General features: G+C 30.3%; 3 protein-coding genes across 6 annotated transcripts; 2 read left to right on the top strand and 1 right to left on the bottom strand.

Annotated features, from left to right (window-relative positions):
• Window positions 1-72: 72 nt before the first annotated feature.
• LOC101515392 (la-related protein 1A) lies at window positions 73-8,098 on the top strand. 2 transcript variants are annotated; one of them, XM_012713167.3, is made up of 15 exons: window positions 73-302; window positions 446-718; window positions 1,052-1,586; window positions 2,087-2,255; window positions 2,527-2,617; window positions 2,735-2,806; window positions 3,843-4,339; window positions 4,625-4,697; window positions 4,786-4,887; window positions 4,992-5,320; window positions 5,800-5,943; window positions 6,047-6,110; window positions 6,706-6,851; window positions 7,075-7,179; window positions 7,477-8,098. In XM_012713167.3, exons 2-15 carry the CDS (start codon window positions 467-469, stop codon window positions 7,631-7,633), a joined length of 2,736 nt encoding a protein of 911 aa, XP_012568621.1. In that variant the 5' UTR covers window positions 73-302; window positions 446-466; the 3' UTR covers window positions 7,634-8,098. The 2 variants fall into 2 exon arrangements, with proteins under 2 accessions (XP_012568621.1, XP_004491190.1); XM_004491133.4 differs by having other exon boundaries at window positions 74-302; window positions 456-718.
• Window positions 8,099-15,124: 7,026 nt separating this feature from the next.
• Window positions 15,125-16,688, top strand: LOC101515073 (early nodulin-like protein 20). Its single transcript, XM_004491132.4, has 2 exons — window positions 15,125-15,360; window positions 16,105-16,688. Exons 1-2 carry the CDS (start codon window positions 15,183-15,185, stop codon window positions 16,437-16,439), a joined length of 513 nt encoding a protein of 170 aa, XP_004491189.1. The 5' UTR covers window positions 15,125-15,182; the 3' UTR covers window positions 16,440-16,688.
• A 266-nt stretch (window positions 16,689-16,954) lies between these two features.
• On the bottom strand, window positions 16,955-19,868 carry LOC101514748 (3-hydroxyacyl-[acyl-carrier-protein] dehydratase FERN, mitochondrial). 3 transcript variants are annotated; one of them, XM_012713148.3, is made up of 4 exons: window positions 19,691-19,868; window positions 18,409-18,735; window positions 17,414-17,529; window positions 16,955-17,323 (listed from the first exon to the last, which is right to left on the bottom strand). In XM_012713148.3, the coding sequence occupies exons 2-4, from the start codon at window positions 18,679-18,681 to the stop codon at window positions 17,227-17,229; spliced, it is 486 nt and encodes a 161-aa protein (XP_012568602.1). In that variant the 5' UTR covers window positions 18,682-18,735; window positions 19,691-19,868; the 3' UTR covers window positions 16,955-17,226. The 3 variants fall into 3 exon arrangements, with proteins under 3 accessions (XP_012568602.1, XP_004491188.2, XP_012568603.1); XM_004491131.4 differs by having other exon boundaries at window positions 19,587-19,853; XM_012713149.3 differs by lacking the exon at window positions 19,691-19,868 and adding an exon at window positions 19,468-19,490.
• Window positions 19,869-20,562: the final 694 nt, after the last annotated feature.

The raw sequence follows: 20,562 nt of genomic DNA, 5'->3' as shown, positions 1-20,562 counted from the left end.
GATATATATATATATATATATATTTTATTAAACTCATTAAACCTTGTTTGTTTGTCCTTCATTAACACCCTTTTCGCACACTTAGTTTGGCGTCTGTTAACATTTGCAACTGTCTCTCAAACAAACAAAACACACTCACAAACACGTCACTGTACTCTCTCAAACCCTAATATTTGCTTCTATTGCCACACTCTCTCTTCCAACCATCAAAAAGGAACCTTTTTTACGCACACCCACATCAAATTTTTCACTCCTCCACTTCTTGATTCTTGTTTTCATCATCATTGATTCCCAACTACCAAGTAAAGTTTTAATCTTTTTCATCTACTTTCACTTTTTAAGTTAATATTTGAGTACCCATTTAGTTTTTAGTCAATAATCATTGTTTAATTTGCTTCTTGAGGTTTAAGACTTAAGAGGGGTGTAGAAAGTAATTTTTTTGAAGAGTTTTGTAGGTTAAGGAATTATGGTGATTGCTGATAATGAGATTGGTGAAGATCAGAAGGAGATTAGTGGTCCTAAGTCTCCATGGAAGAGACCTAGTGTTGATGTTGATGTTCCTGTGATGATGGTTGGAACTAAGTCTTGGCCAGCTCTTTCTGATGCTCAAACTCCAAAACCTAAGAATCATGCTGAGATTGTTTCTTCAAAGGTTGAGGATTCAGTTGCTTCTGTGACAAGTGTTGGTGAGGTTGCTCCAAGAACTCCTTCTATGCAGGTTTGTGTGTTGTTCTTTGTAATTAATTAATAGCATTATGGCTTTGAGAATCAATCATGTTAGTTTATTATGATTTTCATTGAGTTTGTTTGTTTAGAACAATAACAATTATAGTTGTCTTGTTATTGATTTTAGACCAAATTTTGCAACAAGAATTTTGATTATTTTATTAACATATGATGATGGTAAGGGTGATAAAACATTAGAGTTGCGAAATTCAACAAATTTGAAAGAAATAAAAGTTGTATTCTACAATGTTCTTAGCTTTGGATTTTATTTTATTTTTCTTAATTGTTTGTCTGATTTTCTCCGTATGGATTTGTGATTAAACAGAAGTCAAATGGTTCTGGAAACTTCAATCCGGTGCATAAGCAGCCATTTTCGCGCCATCAAAAGCAAGGACCTAAGCGCGCAACTGGTGCGCCTCCTTTTCCTGTGCCGATGCCCTATCATCAGCCGGCTGTTCCTCCTTATTTTCATGCTATGGTACCTCCACCTCACATTGCTGTTCCTGCTGCTTATGCTTTCCCCCCTGGTTCGGGACCTTATCCGAGTGTTGAAAACTCTATGACGAAGCCTGTCTCGAAGGCAGCGGGACAAGGTTTTACTCCACCTGCTCATGCTGTTGATGCCAAAAATGTTCAGCCTCCGGTGCAAGGTGATCCAAATTCATACGGTGTTAATTATTCTAATGGAAGACCAAATATTCAAGAACAAGGTGACCATGTGAATCATGGTTGGCATCATCAAAGACCTTTTCCTTCGAGAGCGAACATTCCTATGCAACCCGGGTTAGGACCAAGGCCCTTTATGAGACCTCCATTTTATGGTCCACCTCCTGGGTATATGGTCGGTCCAAGCTACCCAGGTAAAATTTCCTATTCACGATCTTCTATTTATGCACATGTTGATGCAACTATAATATATGCATCCTTATGCGCCCAACCACTTAATGGCTGTTTCTTACATATTATAAAAAAATGCGATTTTAATATTCAATAATCAATAGATTATTTTGAAAAATTTTTAAGGAAAAAAGAAGCTATTTTGTATTTGTTTTCTACAATGAAAATCACATTTTTTTTTTAACAAAACATCTACCAAATCAGAAATGATTTTCAAGATAAACTACGCAAAACAAATTTATTCAAAGTAGATTTTAGTTTGTTTTGTAAAAATTTCTCATTTGTTTAAAAATTTGTAACAAACAGGTAAAAACTCCTAAAAGTGTCCTTGATTTATTTTAAAATAAACCGTTACAAACTGACCCTTAATCATTCCCCATCTTGAATGTGGTGGGTGGGTTTTTCTTGACTGTTTTTAATTCTTCACTGCTTATCTTTTCAATCCAATTTTTATCTTCGATAGGACCTGCACCAATATGGTGTGTTTCCATGCCACCTCCTGGTTCCATCAGAGGCCCCCCTCCTCCGCGGCACTTTGCTCCATATCCTGTTAACTCAGCACCTCAATCGCCGACTCCAGAAACTGTATCTTTGAGGACTAGCATTCTCAAACAGATTGAGTATTATTTTAGGTAAGTAATTTAATTGTCTGACTATGGTTTCATCGATGTCGATTTTTTAGCTACGAGTAAATATCTGACCTAAATACCTAACATGATAAATGTTTCTTGTCTATCTTCATCTCACATTTGCTCATCTATATTGTGAGTACGATGTTTCCATCAAAGTCAAAGTATAACAAGGAATATCATAATTTTAGACCCATCGATGTCTAAAATGTGGTTCATATGTTAAATTATGCTCATTCAACAAACTGCTGACTTCTGAGCCTTTTCTTGGCAGTGATGAAAATCTGCAAAATGACCGATATCTTATTTCCTTGATGGATGACCAAGGATGGGTTCCGATATCCACTGTTGCTGATTTTAAAAGGGTATGTGTAAAATAAATTTAGCCTCATAATTGTCTGATAATTTTACTATTGTATGCTATCTGCTGGTGAATTATGTTAGCCGCGTTGCTTTGTATGATGTGAATTTTCTTGTTGTAGGTCAAGAAGATGAGCACAGACATCCCTTTCATCGTTGATGTGCTTCAGAGTTCTGATAATGTGGAAGTGCAGGTTATATTACAGTGCTTTGTCTTTTATATCGCATCAAATCAATGGTAGTTCTAACTTGCCATTAATTTCAATAGACCGTGTCATCAGATTTCAAAATGAGTTTAACTATGGAATACTTTTTTCATATTAAATTCCCATGTTAAGTACTACTCTGGTCTCAAATATAAGCCAACATACTATACTTTCATCCTATTTAATGATGTCTATCCTAAAATACTTATATTAATATTGGTTTTATTTTCCCATGACTATTTTATTCTCATGGAACAAGTTTCCGTGAAGGATACTTTTGAGAATGCACTTATATTTTTATGAGATCAAGAAGATTAATTGCAATTTACTAAATTTCTTAATAAGTGTAAAGTTGATTATTTTTGCTTATAATCAAGATCAGAGGGAGTATAGAATAATTGTCATATAGTCAACACATCTACAACATATTTGTACTTTGTATTTAACTTATGTGAATTTCATAGTTGTAGTTTGTCATTCTAGTCAAGAGAACATTTTTATTTATTTATGTTTTTTGTTTGTTTATTTATTTATTTATTTAAATTTAAACTAGATTTTGACATGGCTCTATGTTATTAATAGTGCACAAAAGTAGCGATATGATAGCAATGCAAGTGGCCACTATTTAGAGTCCTTCGTGTCGCTGTTTAGTGCTGTGGCTGCTATAGGGGCAGAAACGCTTCCTGCTGGCAACAGTTGAGTGGGAGAAAAGTGAAATAGGTCCCTGCAAGATCTTTTGCTGAGGTGGCAAATTGAGATTGAATTCCATATTTTAAGGCAGCAAAGAAGCGATTGAAAAGAATGGTGGCAGCGCAGAGGCGATTGAGCATTTATATGCATTTACTATTTAATTATTCAACTTGTGTGTGTGTGTGTATAGAGTAACACCTTCATAATTTTGGAGCAACTTTAAGTTACCACATCATAAAAGGCAACAAAATTTGGAGATCCATTACCAATGTAGTTAGTTTTGTTTCAAAATTTTGTTTCATTACCTAAATTTCCCCATGTAAATTTTTTTTAGGGCGACAAGATAAGGAAACGCAACAATTGGTCTAAATGGATTCAAGTTTCCTCTGGAAGTTCAGGATCATCAGTGGCTGAGGTTCAACAGGGACAACTTGTAGAGGGTACCAAAGATTCATGTCAGAATAGTGATGCTGTTGAAGATAAGACAAACGAGTCTTCTGAATCAACTCTTAAAGATGCTGCTCATGATTCAATTACGGAACAGAATCAAGAAGATACATTTCAAGTTTCTTATACGAACGAAAAACAAGATACCAACATTCATCACTCCAAAGATATATCACATGCAGTAACTTGTAAAATCGAAACAACTCATATCAATTTCTACTGCCGTCCGCAAGAAACTAAGCCCAAAATTGTTGAAGGTTACAATGAGACTGATATGGATATGAGAGATCATTCCAATGATTTTGGCAATACATTTTTGCTTGATGAAGAGATAGAGCTTGAGCAGAAGATGCTAAAAAAGACTGAGCTTTCTTCTACTGGAAGGTACTTACTTCATAGTCCTTAGTTCTGACTTATAAGGTTCATCTCAAATATGCCTAATATAAGGCAACATGTTTCTGCTAAAATCTGTTCTTCTAATGGATTTCTGTTTTGTTGTTAGAGAACGTGTTTTACTTTCTGGTTCTTGCACTTTGCTTGCTTGTGTTTCATTATATACTTTTTGGCGTCCACTACATAACAATATTAGTTGTTTTTCATGCCATTGTTCATTACACACATGTTAATATTTGTTCGAACATTCATCTGACGGAATTTGTTGCCTAAAAGGATTGATGATGATGATGATGATGAGATGGCTGTCATTGAACAGGATGTTCAGAGACTTGTAATTGTTACTCAGGTATTGCTGTTGATAACCTTAGTTAATACGTTTATTTTTTCCTCAAAATTGCTGTTGATTATATTTTATTCTATATTTCAACTTACAGAATGGTGATCCTGAAATGGTAACTGGTGGTAGTAAAGAATCAAAATCCATTTCCAACGAGCTTGCTTCTGCAATAAATGATGGACTTTACTTTTATGAGCAGGTCGAGACACCGTTCTTATTTTTTTCACTATCTATAATTGATATTGTAAACATTGTAATTTTCATTTAATTATACTTTTAGCCACACCACCCAACTTTCAACAGGAACTAAGGCACAGTAGGCGGTCTAACCGTAGAAAGAGCAACTCTGATAACCGAGAACGAAGCTTAAAATCTCCTAGCCATACTTCAGGAGTGTCAAATATAAAGGGAGGCGAGAGTCCTGTTGGAAGCTTTGAAGAGCCCGGAAGCATTAATTCTCGAAGGAAACAAAAAATCTTTCCCAAGCAACAATCTTCCCTTAAGCAGCGGTTTTTCTCAAGCAATTTTAGAAATCAAGGAACCGGTCGTACCTCTCATGGAGTCATATCTGAAAGCCCACCTAGTAATTCAGTTGGTTTTTTCTTTGCCTCCACACCTCCTGAAAATCACAGGTCAGTTCCGAATGAGTATTCCAATTTGCTAAGGACTATTGTGATATTTGTTTTTTTCTATTTCTTTCTACATTTTTCCTTTACGGCTGTCAATAAATTATTCTATCAAAGAAAGAACATGAAGTAATTATTTGTTCAGAGCGTGCCATACTTTGGTCATGATGCTATGTTGCATTTGTTTTTTGCAAAGTCACTTTTGGGAGTTTTCATCCGTATGTTACCAATTTAAAAAAAAAATAGAATTTGAATTTTGTTCTCAACTGCTTGGAGCTTATCTTGAAAATCACTTTTGGTAGATGCTCTTTTTCAAAAGTGTTTTTCATTATGGTAAACAAACACAATAGCATTTTTTTTTAAATCTCTAAATTATCGAAAGCTGTAATCACTCTGTTTATAATATGTAACAAACAGGCGACTGCGAGTTGATTGTTTTGTTTGGTTACTTGAAAGTTTTTACAATAATTATCTTAATTTTGCAGTCTCAAGCTTTCCAAATTGAGTAGTTCACCCCATGGTGGTCTTCCTGGAAGTAGTCCACCAGTAGGTTCAATGCCAAAGTCTTTTCCTCCTTTTCAGCATCCAAGTCATCAGCTTTTAGAAGAAAATGGTTTCAAACAACAGAAGTAAGTTGTAATGCTTCCTTACTGTATGTATGTGTGCATGAGCACTGTCAGGATATATATGTTTCATTTTCAAACTTCCTTGTGTGATTATTCTCCTTTACAGGTTCCTGAAGTATCATAAAAAATGCTTGAATGATAGAAAGAAACTTGGAGTTGGCTGCAGTGAGGTGAACTTGTGTCCACACCGACACTTTTAATAATGCTTCTTTCTGTTCCCGTTACTTTTATTGTTCATCTAACGTTTAATCTATCACTTGTTAATGCGTGCTTTCATAATTTTTTTGTGAAAATTGTGGAATAGTTACTATGCTAGGCATTGTTAGTATTGGTTTTACCTTGTTCAGTTCGTTCTCGATTTAGCTAACTACTTTTATTAGTTGAAGTTATCATATACAATGATACTTTTATGTCTTAACCCTTTGGTTCCTAGGGGAAAAAGGTTATGGTAATCCAGATTTTGGCTGGAATGTAAGGGAAAGCTTGACCAAAGATTGTTCAAGTCAACGTTTGAACACGAGTGTACTCCCGCGATTGATTCGTCTTTAACTGAAGTTCACTAACACTTGAGCTCAACTATTTGGTTATCATATAAAATGATATGAGATGCAGTTGATCTTAAGATTAGTTTTTTGCATTGTGCCTTTACATGTTTTATATTATTTGCAAGTTTAGTATTATGTCTTCACAAATTTTATTTTCTTTCAATCATACTCCTGCTTATTGTGGTAGGTTTGCCTCCTCCCTTTGTGTATGTATATGCAGGAAATGAATACATTATACAGATTCTGGTCCTATTTTCTTCGAGACATGTTTGTTCCTTCTATGTACGAAGAATTTAAGAAATTAGCTAAGGAAGATGCAGCTGCTAATTATTATTATGGCATAGAGTGCCTTTTCAGGTTCTACAGGTAACGGTTTCAAATTTCACTCTTCTCATTTGCATGAGAAGCTAGAGTCATCGTTTAGATTTCATCTTTAGGTCCACACTAATATCAATGATTTAATCCATATATTCATCTATTTATATTATTAGAAGAAGCTGATTATAAATGCTTTTTGGTTGTCTATCTTCTCCCTCTTAAAGCATTGATGCATCCAATTCATCTGTTTTTTGAATGATTATTTGTTCAGTTATGGTTTGGAGAAGGAATTTAGAGACAATTTGTACGAGGATTTTGAACAGCTTACATTGGATTTCTACCATAAAGGCAATCTGTATGGCCTGGAAAAATATTGGTAAATCCGATTTACTCTCACCCTCTTTCTTTTTTTGAAACAACCAATGTTATGTTAGTATTGTTAGAACTATGCTGAGGTGGAAATTGAACCTCCTAACCTCCTTATCACTTTGCTCCATAACTCATTCACCCCAGCCACCAAGCCAACCTTATATCCCCTCGATTTACTCTCCCATAATAAGCTCTTTTGAGTTTTGAAGTTATATTTCTTGGTTGTAATACTATTTTGGCTCTTCGCTTCACACTATCATAGCTCTTGAGATTTATACTTTGTTCATATTCATGTCATTGACAGGGCGTTTCACCACTATCGCAAGGTGCGCAACCAAAAAGAACCATTAGACAAACATCCTGAACTAAATAGGCTACTCAAAGAAGAATATCGAAGTTTGGAGGATTTCCGTGCAAAAGAAAAGAACGCGGCAAAAGACGACACAAATAAGGTTGAGTGATATGCCTTAAATAGTAGTAAATACACTTGGCACAAGAGTTTTGATGACATCCACAATTTTGAAAGGAAATTCACTCTAACAGCTTTGACAATATGAGTTTGCGGTACCGGCATGCTTTATTTTAGTTTGAAATTTCAAATGGGGAAAAAAGGAAGATCCTTTTGTTTGTTCTATATAGGTTGGTGATTGCCAAGTCATTTTCAAAGTTTCTTTGATGGATGATTCTATATGGTATACTCTTCTACATCCTTTTGGGAGGCACATTTTTATGTCTTCAAATGTTGTGTACATAAAGATGATATAGACTTAGAAGTTTTTTCAACATAAGATGAAGAAGGAGGAGGGTTTTTTTTTGTCTTTTAATTTTGGTGGTGGTGAAATTGAGGAAAAGGGTTGTGTACTTTATTTTATACTATATACATTTGCCAAATTTGAACAATAAGAGTGAATGATCTTGTTATTGTACCCTAAAGTGCTCAATCATTTCATATGTAATTATTATGGTCACCCCAAAATGCTAGGGCTTTTACACCCATTAGCATTTATTGTGTTGATTGGATGTGATTTTACATCCTATTAACTCACAAGTTATGACAAAATTTTGACTATGCCAATAAGAATATTTGAAGGGAATAAGCATCATCTTAATAATTTATTTCCTTTGAAATACATTTAAAATGGATGGAAAGAAGATTATTTGGAGGGTTGCATTCAAAATTATTTTCTTCTAAATGAAAAGTAAACATCTCTACATAAAGAATGATAAAGTTATTCCTAATTTATTTCATTATTTTTACTATATCTTAATTTTTACTAAAGATAGTGTCAATTAAAAAATATACTTTGTTTTTCCTCTCACTTTTTGATTCATATCAATCAACAAAATAACTAATTTATTATATGATTTTCTACTACTTTTCTCTTCTCACTTTATTTTATTTTCTCTATTTCTCTTTCCAAAATCAAACATGTTAATATCTACTAAAGCGTAATAAATTTTACTTTTTGAATTATGTCATCATCTCTAATAAATGAAAGATTAAGATAAAAATAATGTCATCTCAAATGACGACGTTGCCGCTAATTCTGTGGTATTTTAGAAACAAAGCTTGTTTATTCTGTTGAAAAACAAATATATTAACTACCTATAGTTTTTAGAATTAAAAACATGTTAAAGAGGAAACAGAATAGGGAAAAAAAGTAGAAGGTGAAATATCATTTGTTTGATGTTTTGTTTTTGGAAAATTTTAAAAAATACATTTGTTTTACTTTATTTTTATCAAACTAAATTGATGAGATCATTGTCTCAACTTTACAAGTTTTATTTTCAAAGGATGGCATCAATCATTGTTAGAGTTTAGAAAATAGAAAACAAACAAATGTTGACAAATGAATAATTACAAAACTGACATCGAAACTGCACATTAATACTATTTCTTAAAATCTAACTTGAGGATGTTAGACCGTTATGATGAATTTGGTCGTGTTTTGAGAAGGCTTAAGAACATAATTATATTTCAAATTGATATTAGTGCGACTAAGTGAAATAACAAAATAATAAAAGATAAAGATAAAAAAATCACAACAAAAATAAAATATTGATTCACCCAACATGGGTTAATCCAATCCTAACAACTTGTCAGATTGTCACTAGTAAGTTGAACAATCTCTCAACTTAATTTTCTTCTTTTAGTTATACTTGTATTTTCTTAGCCTCAATAGTTTTACACAAATAACTCAAGTTTTCGATCAACTAGACAAACTTGGATCTGATCATAATATTATTATTTAAATATGTTGAATTCAGAACACACTTTAAGATTTGATTCTAAAATCTATGACAAAGAACAATAATGTGTTTCTTGATAATTGAAGACAATCGTGATAGCTTTGCACTTAAGAAAGTGAAATATATTTGATTGTAGTCTCTTGAAAATTGTAACGTGAAACACTTTCTATTTATAGACTTGTGAATGCTACTTATTGCTGTAAAAGACATATATAACCGTTGGACACATATCTTAAGGTGTATGTTGCTTAAATGCCCTCTGCAATATGGGTAAACGCCATCTTCTTCCCTCACAATCATCATCTTCCTTGAGGATGTTTATGATCATCATTTGCTTTGTATTAAGACATCATCATCAATACGAAGACATTATCTTTGGTTATGAACATGGTAGAAGAGTCTGATCATTCACTTGACAACTTGAGACAGTCTGTCATGAGCTGAAAAGTGGGATGTGTGAGCTTGCAATGAGTTGTCATTTGTATTTGTAGTGCAGAACATTATTTTCTCAATGTCCTCATGTTTAATTGTCCCCAATTATGAAGAACATGCACGAGTCTAACAGAATAGCAGAATCAAATCTTCATAAAGAGTGGATTTGTCATTGCACACGTGAACAATGTTAGTTTGTCTCTTTCGCAATATTTTTTTGTTGTTGTTTTTGTCACATGAAAATGTTCTTTTGTAATATGATCCACATTCTTGTTTGATAAAAAAAACAGATTCGTTTTGCCATTTATGTCTTGATTATCATTTACTAAATATCATCAGTTCTTCAATTAATGAGATTGATGATGAACACTTCTAGTTTTGAAGATGATGAACATGGTCAAAGATGAATATGTTTCAAAAAATTATTTAAACTTCACAAAAACATGTCTTATGATTAGTACACTAAAAACCCATATTATATCACTTAATAAAATCATAATTAATTAGACCTTTGTCTAATTAAAATTTATTATCATTAAAACATTTTTAAAAAATGATTTTTCTTCAATAACGTGTCTTCCAAGGGAGAAAGGAGGGTTAGGGAGTATGTTATGAGATTTTAATTATATTTTATTAGACAAATGAAAATCACGATTAAAATTGACTACCATAGATTTTGGTTCAAAGTCTTGTCTAAAAAAATGGTTTTAATGAGGCTGAGTAAGATTTAGATAATGTGTGTGATTTAGATAATGTGTGTGAGGGTGTGGGTGTGAGAGGAAATTTTAGTTCATAATTGTATTTATTTGTTGGAAACAATTGTTGTACTAGAAAATGTGATGGACACATAATCATGGAGTTGAGTACTTGGTCAAAGCAACATATAGTCACTTAGTAGAGGATCCAAACCTAAAGGATACACCACTTTATCTCAAAGTTTATTATTATTTTTCTTGGAAGCTCGTAAGTAATAGGTTTCATATGAAATATAATGGTTGGATATATTGATGATTATGTAATGTAGGGATCACATCGACTTAGTTAAGCATTCAAAGTGCTCTTTCGAATTGTGCCTTAAACCATGCTTTTCAAATCCGAAGCACTAAATTATATTTTATTTCATCAAAATTTTAGGTTATTTTAATTTGTGTGTATTTGCACAATTTAAAAAACTCCAAATGAATGTGTTTAAACATACATATGTCACTACATGTCAATTATTGGATGAGTTAAATTACACTCTTGTGGTGGCTCAAATCTAAATCTAAATACTTTTTTTATAATTTGAATAATTAGTGGCAAAATACTACAACTTGAATTATTTTGTAGGATTCCTTTGGGTCATTCAAATTTTTAATAGTATTTTTTTTTTACTTCTTCAAAATACAATTATTTACTTTAGAACAAGTGAAATAGTGACGTTAATGTTAAAATTAATAACATAAGTGTGTTTATATCTATTATAATATATTAAAAAAGATCCTCACATTTTATTAGAACATATAATCAAATATTGTGTCACTTCTCTCAAATATTATTATCTAAAAAAAAAATTCTCACGTGGCACATATAAGAAGCATTCTTCTATCTTTTTTATTATTCTACACTTGCAATTTATTTTAACACTTTTTTTTACTTTAACACACATTTTACTATTACTATTTTAACATCTAATATTTTGTGGAACTATTGAAGTGTCATGAATTACAAATTATAATATGATAAATATTAGTTATTCCACACTCATTGCTTCTTCATCATTATTGAATATTGATAATGGTTCTTCTTATGATTTTTACTCTCAATTAATATATTGGGTCCTTTTAAATGTTTATTAAGAAATACATATATAGACTACTATTAGTGGAATTTACTTTATATCGTATATTGTTTATGTTTATATGAAGAAAGATAATGACATATATGAAGAAAGATAATGACATATATATTATGTCCTATCCAACTTTCTCGATACTCATCTACATGCTTGCAAACATTTTTTCCTTTTAGATAAGCAAAAAATGTGAGAATTTTTTACATTTTTTTAGTTTACGTCTTTCAGTTTTAATTTTATTTATATGCTTTGATATATTTGTGATCAATTGTTGTTGTTGACATTTGATCCAAATACATATGTTTTTTTGGGTCTAAATTATGCGTATATTTTATTACATAGTATATTATGAGCCATCAAATGCATTTGTTAGATATATATTAAAACTTGAAATAGATTTCTAACACTAATACATATCTTTTAAGTTTCAATGATAATATGAATAAGTTATATAATATTATATGACGACAGCTACATTATCTTTTTCACATCATCTTTAGACACATCCATTCAAAGACTCTAATACTTAATTGATCTCTAAATTTATATATATCCCACATTTTTAGTATATAAAATTATTTAATTTATTCAAATTGAATATTACATTGTATCATTACAGAAGAAAAAAATATCTTTTAATAAAATATAGTTATTTTTAGTGAGATATATAAAATATACAAATCTATCTCTCACATATCTTAGTAGATAACTAAAATTAATATTTAAACTGGATAGATGAATCTAATTAAGAATTAAGTCAATAATTTTTTATTGAAGTATAAATTTCTTTAGATTCAATTTATATTGTTTTAATGTATTTTTTTTCTTTTTATTTTTTCTTATTATACCACTGTTGATATGGATTTGGATGAAAATTTGTATATTCCATTAAATATTAAATTTGTTTTGAATAGTTGTATACTAAAATATATTTTTAATTTTTTCAAATAGTAAATTATTATTTTTTTACAAAATAGTAAATTGTTTTGGTACTAGAAAAAGAAGTTATCTCAAACACATGCTTTTTAAGTATTGTTTGAATTATATGAAACTTGTATCGATAAACAAAAATTCTAATTTATAAGCAATATATATGCACTACAACACACCGATATATTTTTTTTAAAGACAAAATTATGATATTTTATTTAAGTTATTATCAAATTTTATGCATGATATCATAGAATATTTAAGAAAATTATATGTTTATCCTTTTAATGCATAAGTCTTAATCTAGTTATCATTTGCAAGTGAGCATTTCTATAGATATTATGTTCTCAATAGTTTTGTTGATAATTAAAAACGAAAGTATTCATATATTAGTTTTTTCTTTCCAATGATAATAAAGTAATAAAATAATTCAAATTACAATAAATTTAATATTAAATTTAACTTTTTAAATTTTTTTGATTTAGTCAAGGAAGTCTTATATATAAAGAAAAAGATAATATATATAAAGAAAAAGATAATATTATTTTAGTTCTAAAAAGAAATGTTTTAGTTTGAGACAAAAAGAAACATTTATTTAATAATTAGAATTACAAATAAGAGGGTTTAAAATTATTCCCAAATATAAAATTTATACATTTATTGTTTTCTTCACTTTCTAAATATTTTGTAATTAATAAACAAAATTGGTAATTTGTAATTTTTCATTAATTTTATTGATTCTATGGTGGTAATAGATTGACCTTGAAATCTAAAAATACAAAGTTCAAACAATTAAATATAATAATTTCCTTCCTTTTCAATTATTAAAACAAAAATGAAGAATGTTAACAAACGTTGATGGGTGTTTTTTGTTAAAAAACTAAAAATATAAATATAATTTTGAAAGTGGTCCATTCAACGTATTGAAATTTTAAAAATTGAATTTTTTTCCCATGTAAAACTTATGTTTTATATCATTTTTAAATTATTTAACAAGTGTCTTTAATGTGACCTAAAAAAAATTATATTGGTTCCTTTTTCAGTTATATTATTGATTTAATTGCTTTAGGTTATAATATTTTTACTAAAATGTTCTTTTGACTGCCTCAGTTTTAAAATCAACGATTTTAATCTCTTAATTTAAAAATTGCAATTTTAATTCTTTAATTTTAACTCATATTGTAAATGGTTGACCTCTTAATTTTGACTTAATCAACAATGACTCAAAAGGAGTCTTAATTTTTATTTGGTCAATACATGACTTTATTTTATTATGTTGGTTTCTTTTTGTATTCTATTGCATCAGTTTGCATTTTTTATTTAAATAAAATACTATTTCTATTAATTTGTTTGACTTTTTTCTTCTTCTTATTGTGTACACTATAATTTAATTGCCTCTTATATTTCCATAGTATTTTTATCACTTAAGGTTTTTATTATTAATTTTCGTCCTTTTTGGATTTGTCTAGTTCTATGTGGTGTTATACGCATTCTTCTTTTTATTGATACGAAAAATTTACCCCAAAAAATTTGACTTGAGAAATTACCAAATTGTTTTTATAGTTAATATTTTAGAAAGGGAAAGACGTTTAATACAAATAAAGAGCTTGAAAAAAACACTACGAGCGCATGTATTTCGCCAAGAACTGAATTTACATTTTTATTTTTAAAAAAATAAATACATGTTGCAAAAAATACATTTTTATTTAATAGTACTCTTTTAGAAATAATATAACTGACTTATCCATTGACTTAAAAAGTAATACCTATCAATTTAAAAATAAGATAGCTGTTTTAGTTTTCTCTCCAAATTTTAAGAAACAATTTAGTGAGTGAACAATTGAAAAGTAATAACTTTTAAAAAGTAACTACCAGTTTAGTGAGTCACAATTGTGAGAGGGTGGGTGACAAATTAGCTATCTTATTTTATTTAAAATATTTTAAAATAAATTCAAAACTAAATTACCATAATATATTTTTATAAAATTAATATTTTTAAAAAGACGTTATGGAGATTTTGGTCCAAATAGAGAAAATGTAGGTTGTTAATTTACAGTTTCATAAAAATAGGAGGATATAACTTGAGTAAACAATATTAGTAAAACATTGTTTTTTGTAAATACAATTCAAAATTAATAAAAAAAAGTGTTTATAGTAAAAAATCAAGAATGATAAAATTCATTGCTCTCTTTATTGAATAAGATATTTTAGAATAATTTTATTCAAATAAAATTAATAGTAGAAGATTGGGTACTTCTACAACTTAAATTATCATCAATAATGTACAACAAAAAGTACATTAATTGATGTTATGCTTTTTTTAACGTTGGTATTGATATTCTTAGCAGGCTTAATTAATATAGTCGACACATTGGTCAAAAAAAATCAATATTGGTATATTTATATTTAATCATTTCCAAAAAAACACTATGGCAAAATCAATTTGAATTTGGAAACGATTGATTTGTATTAATTCCAAAAACGTAACACCCTATCGAGGGTCTTATTATATATATTTAACCCTTTTAGGTGTAGATACAATTCAAAGTGTGACTGAAAAAAAAATGGAGTTTTTGAGCTTTACAAAAACAATGATGATGATGATTATGATGATAGCTATGATGTGTAGCATGGCAAAATCTGAGCTTATTAATGTTGGAGGTGGAAAATATGGATGGGTACCTGGTAACAATTTGACACAATGGGCTTTGAATCAGCACTTTTATGTTAATGAATGGCTATGTAAGTTTTCTTCACTTATTTTATTTTGTTTTTTTCTTATATTTTTTAAATATAAATATATTCAACTTCATACATTCTGAACTCTTCAATTTTTAGGGTTTGTGTTTGACTATTTATCTTTTCATGTGTACATTTATGTATGATTCAATTTTTCATATTATTTTCCACGATTTTTTTTGTGTCCGGATAAATCCTAAACCATAAACTCTAATGCTCTCGTGGGTGTGCAATGAAAATAATGTATATTCTTTGTATAAAGTGAAGCATTGTAACAATTATATTTTAGGTTCGAGCGATTTGGTTTGATGTTTTTTTTTTTTAAACCAAAGAGAATGTGCAGAGGTTATCTCTAGGGCCGAATTTTGTGACTAGTAAAATTATATGGTTATCTCTAAAATGGAAAATACTAATGTGATTCAATTTTATTTTAACACACTAATTTCACTTTTGCGTCTCATACAATTTTATAGATTTAATTGATCTATCTAAAAGACTAATGTGATTGAGAATTTTGAATTTTATAATACTCAATCGGTTGAACTGGTCGGTTTAGTCATGATTTTATAATAAAAGATGAACAGAAAAAATGATATTCCTCTCCTTTATTCCTGTTTGATATGTTTAAAATTCTCCAATGTAAAGTTTATAGCATAACCCAGAATTGAAAAAGTTTTGCATTATTGTAAATTAATATACTTTTCTATTTTCACAATGATTTACTTATAATTTCTTATGTATTGGCAGACTTTGGATATGATAGGCACCTTTTCAATGTGCTGGAGGTGAACAAGACTAGCTATGAAAACTGCATAGACCAAGGATTCATTAAGAACGTAACAGGTGGCGCCGGACGAGACGTTTTTCAGTTGACCGAGGCCAAAACCTATTACTTTTTAAGTGGTGGAGGTTTCTGTTCGCAAGGGATGAAAGTTGCAGTTCCTGTTACTGAATATGTTGCACCAGCTCCTGCACCTGCTGCCCACAAAAGTGGTGCTGCTTCATATGCTTCTAACTTCCAAATCTACCATGCACTTGTTGTGCTCATCTTAATCTCTATGTGCACCAGCATTTTGGGATAATTTCAGCTATCAGAATTGGCAGAAAGTAAATTTATCATAGTATTAACTGTTATTTTGTTGGTTATCTGTTTTATATGTAATGGTTGGCTGAACTTTGGTTGGCTGAACTAGAGGTTATTGTCATCCATTATTACTTTATGAAAATTATAAGAAGGGGTAATGTTATTTAGTTTATGCACCATGAATTTATTGATTTTGTTTTGTAGCAAATCAACAATTTTATACAATGTGCAATCAGACAATAAAGCTTTACTTCAGTGTTTGTGTTCTAAGTTTAATAAGTAATAACTATACGTTCACCCAAAAAAAAGTAATAACTATACACCAACAATATAAACTAATTTTAAACAAACTAAATCATATTTCAACATTTCATCCCATCATAATATTACTTCTCAAAAACAATGTAATACAGAATGAGAAGAATGATTAGAGAACATATTATTTACTTTAAATTTTTAAGCGGATCTTATATTTTTTTTGGCTTCATGGTAAGCATTTGCAAACACAAAACATAGAAAACAAATTGCCATAAACTAAAGGTAAACTTTACTCGCTATTACAGAAAACTTTTATTCCAAAACCGTTATTGTTAAATTGGTACAGAGTGCCAAAAAAATGACAATAGTTTATACTCTTTGTGCCATTTGATCCGGAGTTGTATTGAAAGAAGTGCGCTGTTGTGAAACATGACTGAATCACGGACATTAAACAATCAAGTACAAGTCTTTATCATTCAAGGTTAACAGTTTGGAATTGTGAGTAGCTTCTACTGCTCCTTACACAGTCACTGATCTACAGTCAGGGTTGGTAACAAAGCCATAGCCTCACCTTCAATGACAAGAATTTCTCCATTCTTGAAGCACCTTGTCTTAAACTTTGCACTGAATAATAACATGGACAAAAACGAGAGTAGAAACAAAATCATTACCAGTTCAAAAAATGCACTAGACAGTAGTAATGTCAAGACTTACAGATATCGATTTTTATTTTCTCTTAGATTAGTTGCTTGTACTTCAGCAACAATCTGATCTCCAATATAGACAGGAAGCTTAAAATTCAATGTTTGAGATACATACACAGCTGCAGGCTACACAATTATCCATAATAATGTTAGAAAAGTGAAGAGGCCATGGAAGAAAGGGAAGAAACTTTATGAAAGTTGTCATCAGAGAACTAAGTCTTTTATCTATGCATGGATAATTCCACGCCTATCATAAAACTTTCTATTTAGGCAAAACTGTATTGGGGGTCTTTTAATTTAATTTAAAGTTTCAAGAGGTCATTTATATTTTTTTAGATCAATACGGTTATATTTCTATCAAAACGACAACAGCATTAGACCTTTTGTGATTTTCTGTCCAAAACCATGAAAAGTGTATGTGGTGTATTTCTTTCTTCATGTTGACTCATTTTCTGCCATTTTCCTATAGCAAAAATAGAGGTTTTGGACAGAAAATTACTAAAGTTACGTTGTTAATGTTTAGAAAGATAAAGGAGTGTTTTGAACTAAAAAAAAAATATAAGATCCGCTTAAAAATTTAAAGTTAAAGCACCTGAAATGCAGTTTTTCCTGCATTTATAATGCCACATTTTTTTAATCATTGTAACAAGAAGAAGGACTTATACTACTTATTTGGACATTACTAACAGTGCACATTACAATTTCACATCTTATACTTTCACTAGTTTTCTACCCACAGGTGTCTAATAGTCTAGTTGAACAGGGGTTTTTGAATCTCAGAATCAACTCTAGGTTCCTAAAGCTGTTATGTGTAGGAAAAATTCCACTTGCACAAAGCACAAAATAGTGACCATTTTCCTATATGTTTTACAAAATTTGATAGAACATGGTTCTTTCAAAAAAGAATAATAATTTTGTTCATTCAAATTAGTTTGTTGAATTGTTGATTATATCATTTCTAGCAGGGTTATTAAAATTGAAAGAGAGGGTTAGCAAGGGACTTACAAAATGTGATGAGATGATATGAGGAAAAAGTGAAGCAACAAGCATTCCATGTACCAGTGGACCTTCAAATCCAACATTTCGAGCAGTAGCCGAATCGATGTGCAAAGGATTAGAATCATGGCTCACCTTGGAGTACTGAAGTACATCTTCCTCAGTAAAAACCCTTGTTTTTTTCAAGATATCCCCAGGTTTAAGTACATGAGGAGTTGCAGATGAAAAGCACCTTAGACTCAGATACTGAAGTTTGCTAGAATGTAAACTCCTGAAGAGCATTCTTGCAAGGGCTCAATTCAACAAAACTGAAGCCTTGATGATGTTCCTCGCTAACTGAAAATTGAAGCTAAGTATAGCTTAATATTCCAACAACTGAAGACAAAATAATTATAAAAATAATAATAATATCAACTCTAATAATTATAAATAGGCGAGTGATTCGGTGGACCAACACAACATATGGTTCACCACGAATCAGTGCTTAAAAATCACCTGAAAACCTAACAATGATTGCAAACTCCTCAAAAGTAAAAAAGTTCACAACCCTATCCGTCCTTACGATTGAGACGGTGACCTGATTGATATCGGTTCGATGAATTTAATTTTGAGGGACACATTCGTATTTCTTTGTTTTTATCGAACCTGCATCAACTAAGCCACTTTCTCAGCCCTAATAATGAGAAGGACCATAAACTTCTACTTCCATGAAACAACATTTGTCGTCGTTAGTGTTATGAATACTTTTCAAGTACCAGTCCACCTAAGAATTTGTCTTAATAAATAAAAGCAATCAGAATTTGACTTAACAACCAGTGTAGCCAAATAGCGTAGCAGAATTTGAAACAATTGCTATTGTTACATGATATACTGTGAAGTACAAAGTATTGTTAAACACTGGCTATACAACATTGTAGCATAGCTTTTCCACGATCCGGTTAACTAGTAGCAACTAAAGTTGTAAACTTAAAAGACAATGTAAAGTATGAGAATGAATAGAAATTGTCAAATGCAAATAGTATGCACGATCACTACAAAAAAATAAGAGAAAACAAAAACCAATTTTACATTAGCATAACTGTTTGCAACATTTTAACAAACAGTTGAGTTGCATGCCAAGAGATGAGACAATTCAGTAAAAACTCAAAGCAAGTAACTGAATAACCGATAAAAATAGGTGGGATTACATGTGGTGATGAGTCAAAGTTAATTGGAATTTCTTGAAGATGAAATTGATTGAATAGAAGATAGTGTTAGGAAGTGAAGAACATGAAAATCCAACAGTACATACATAGATGTAGAACCCACACAGTATTTTTGTTGTTTTCAATTGACGTACATATCCAAACAACGTTGTCCTTTATTAAATTTTTTATTTTTTTATTTTTAAACTTGTTCACATCGTTCAATTAAACTTCATTTAATAACGAATAGTTTGGAGAATGAGTTCAAATATTAATTAGAACACAAACAATTTATTTATCTCTTAGTGAAATTCCATGTTAACAAATAATTATTTCCTTTAAAAATTGAACAATTAAGACCAAGAAAAAAAAATTGTGGTCATTATGCTTTTCATTAGGCGTTTACTACTGTGAATAGATTTTGTCACAACAAAAATTGTGGATTGGTATTATCATATAAAATAAGATTGAGTTGGTCCGAACCCCTAAGAAATCAAATATAAATACATAATAATACAAACAAAGTTATGCACAATCTACATATATGTCTTGAAGTGCAGAAAATCGAATCACCCTGTCCCACTTGTGCCAATATCACAATAAAAATTATACATATGATATTTCTTACACCGATCAAACTATAATTAGACAACCTATAAAAAAATAATACAATGCATAAGGCATAATTACACCAAATTGACACAAATATGGAACATTGTATGAACAGGCATAAATTTTTTAGATAAGCATGTAAGGATATTTTAGAAGGGAAACATCTTATTAATCACTAAATACAAGGTATTAATCACTTTTTTAATTTGTTATAAATTGAGTGAAGTAATATGGTATCTCATTAACTACATAGAATCAAGTGTGTATCCAGTGTATGGCAAAGGGTGCGCATTTGCACGTCCTAAACTTTAAAACATTACACAAATCCTCCTCTTATATTTAATTAGGGATAGGAATAAGTATGGTC

Source organism: Cicer arietinum, chromosome 2, assembly GCF_000331145.2.
Source record: "Cicer arietinum cultivar CDC Frontier isolate Library 1 chromosome 2, Cicar.CDCFrontier_v2.0, whole genome shotgun sequence".
Taxonomy (NCBI): Eukaryota; Viridiplantae; Streptophyta; class Magnoliopsida; order Fabales; family Fabaceae; genus Cicer; species Cicer arietinum.
The sequence above is the reverse complement of the archived record's forward strand: the minus strand, read 5'-3'. Positions and strand labels throughout refer to the sequence as shown.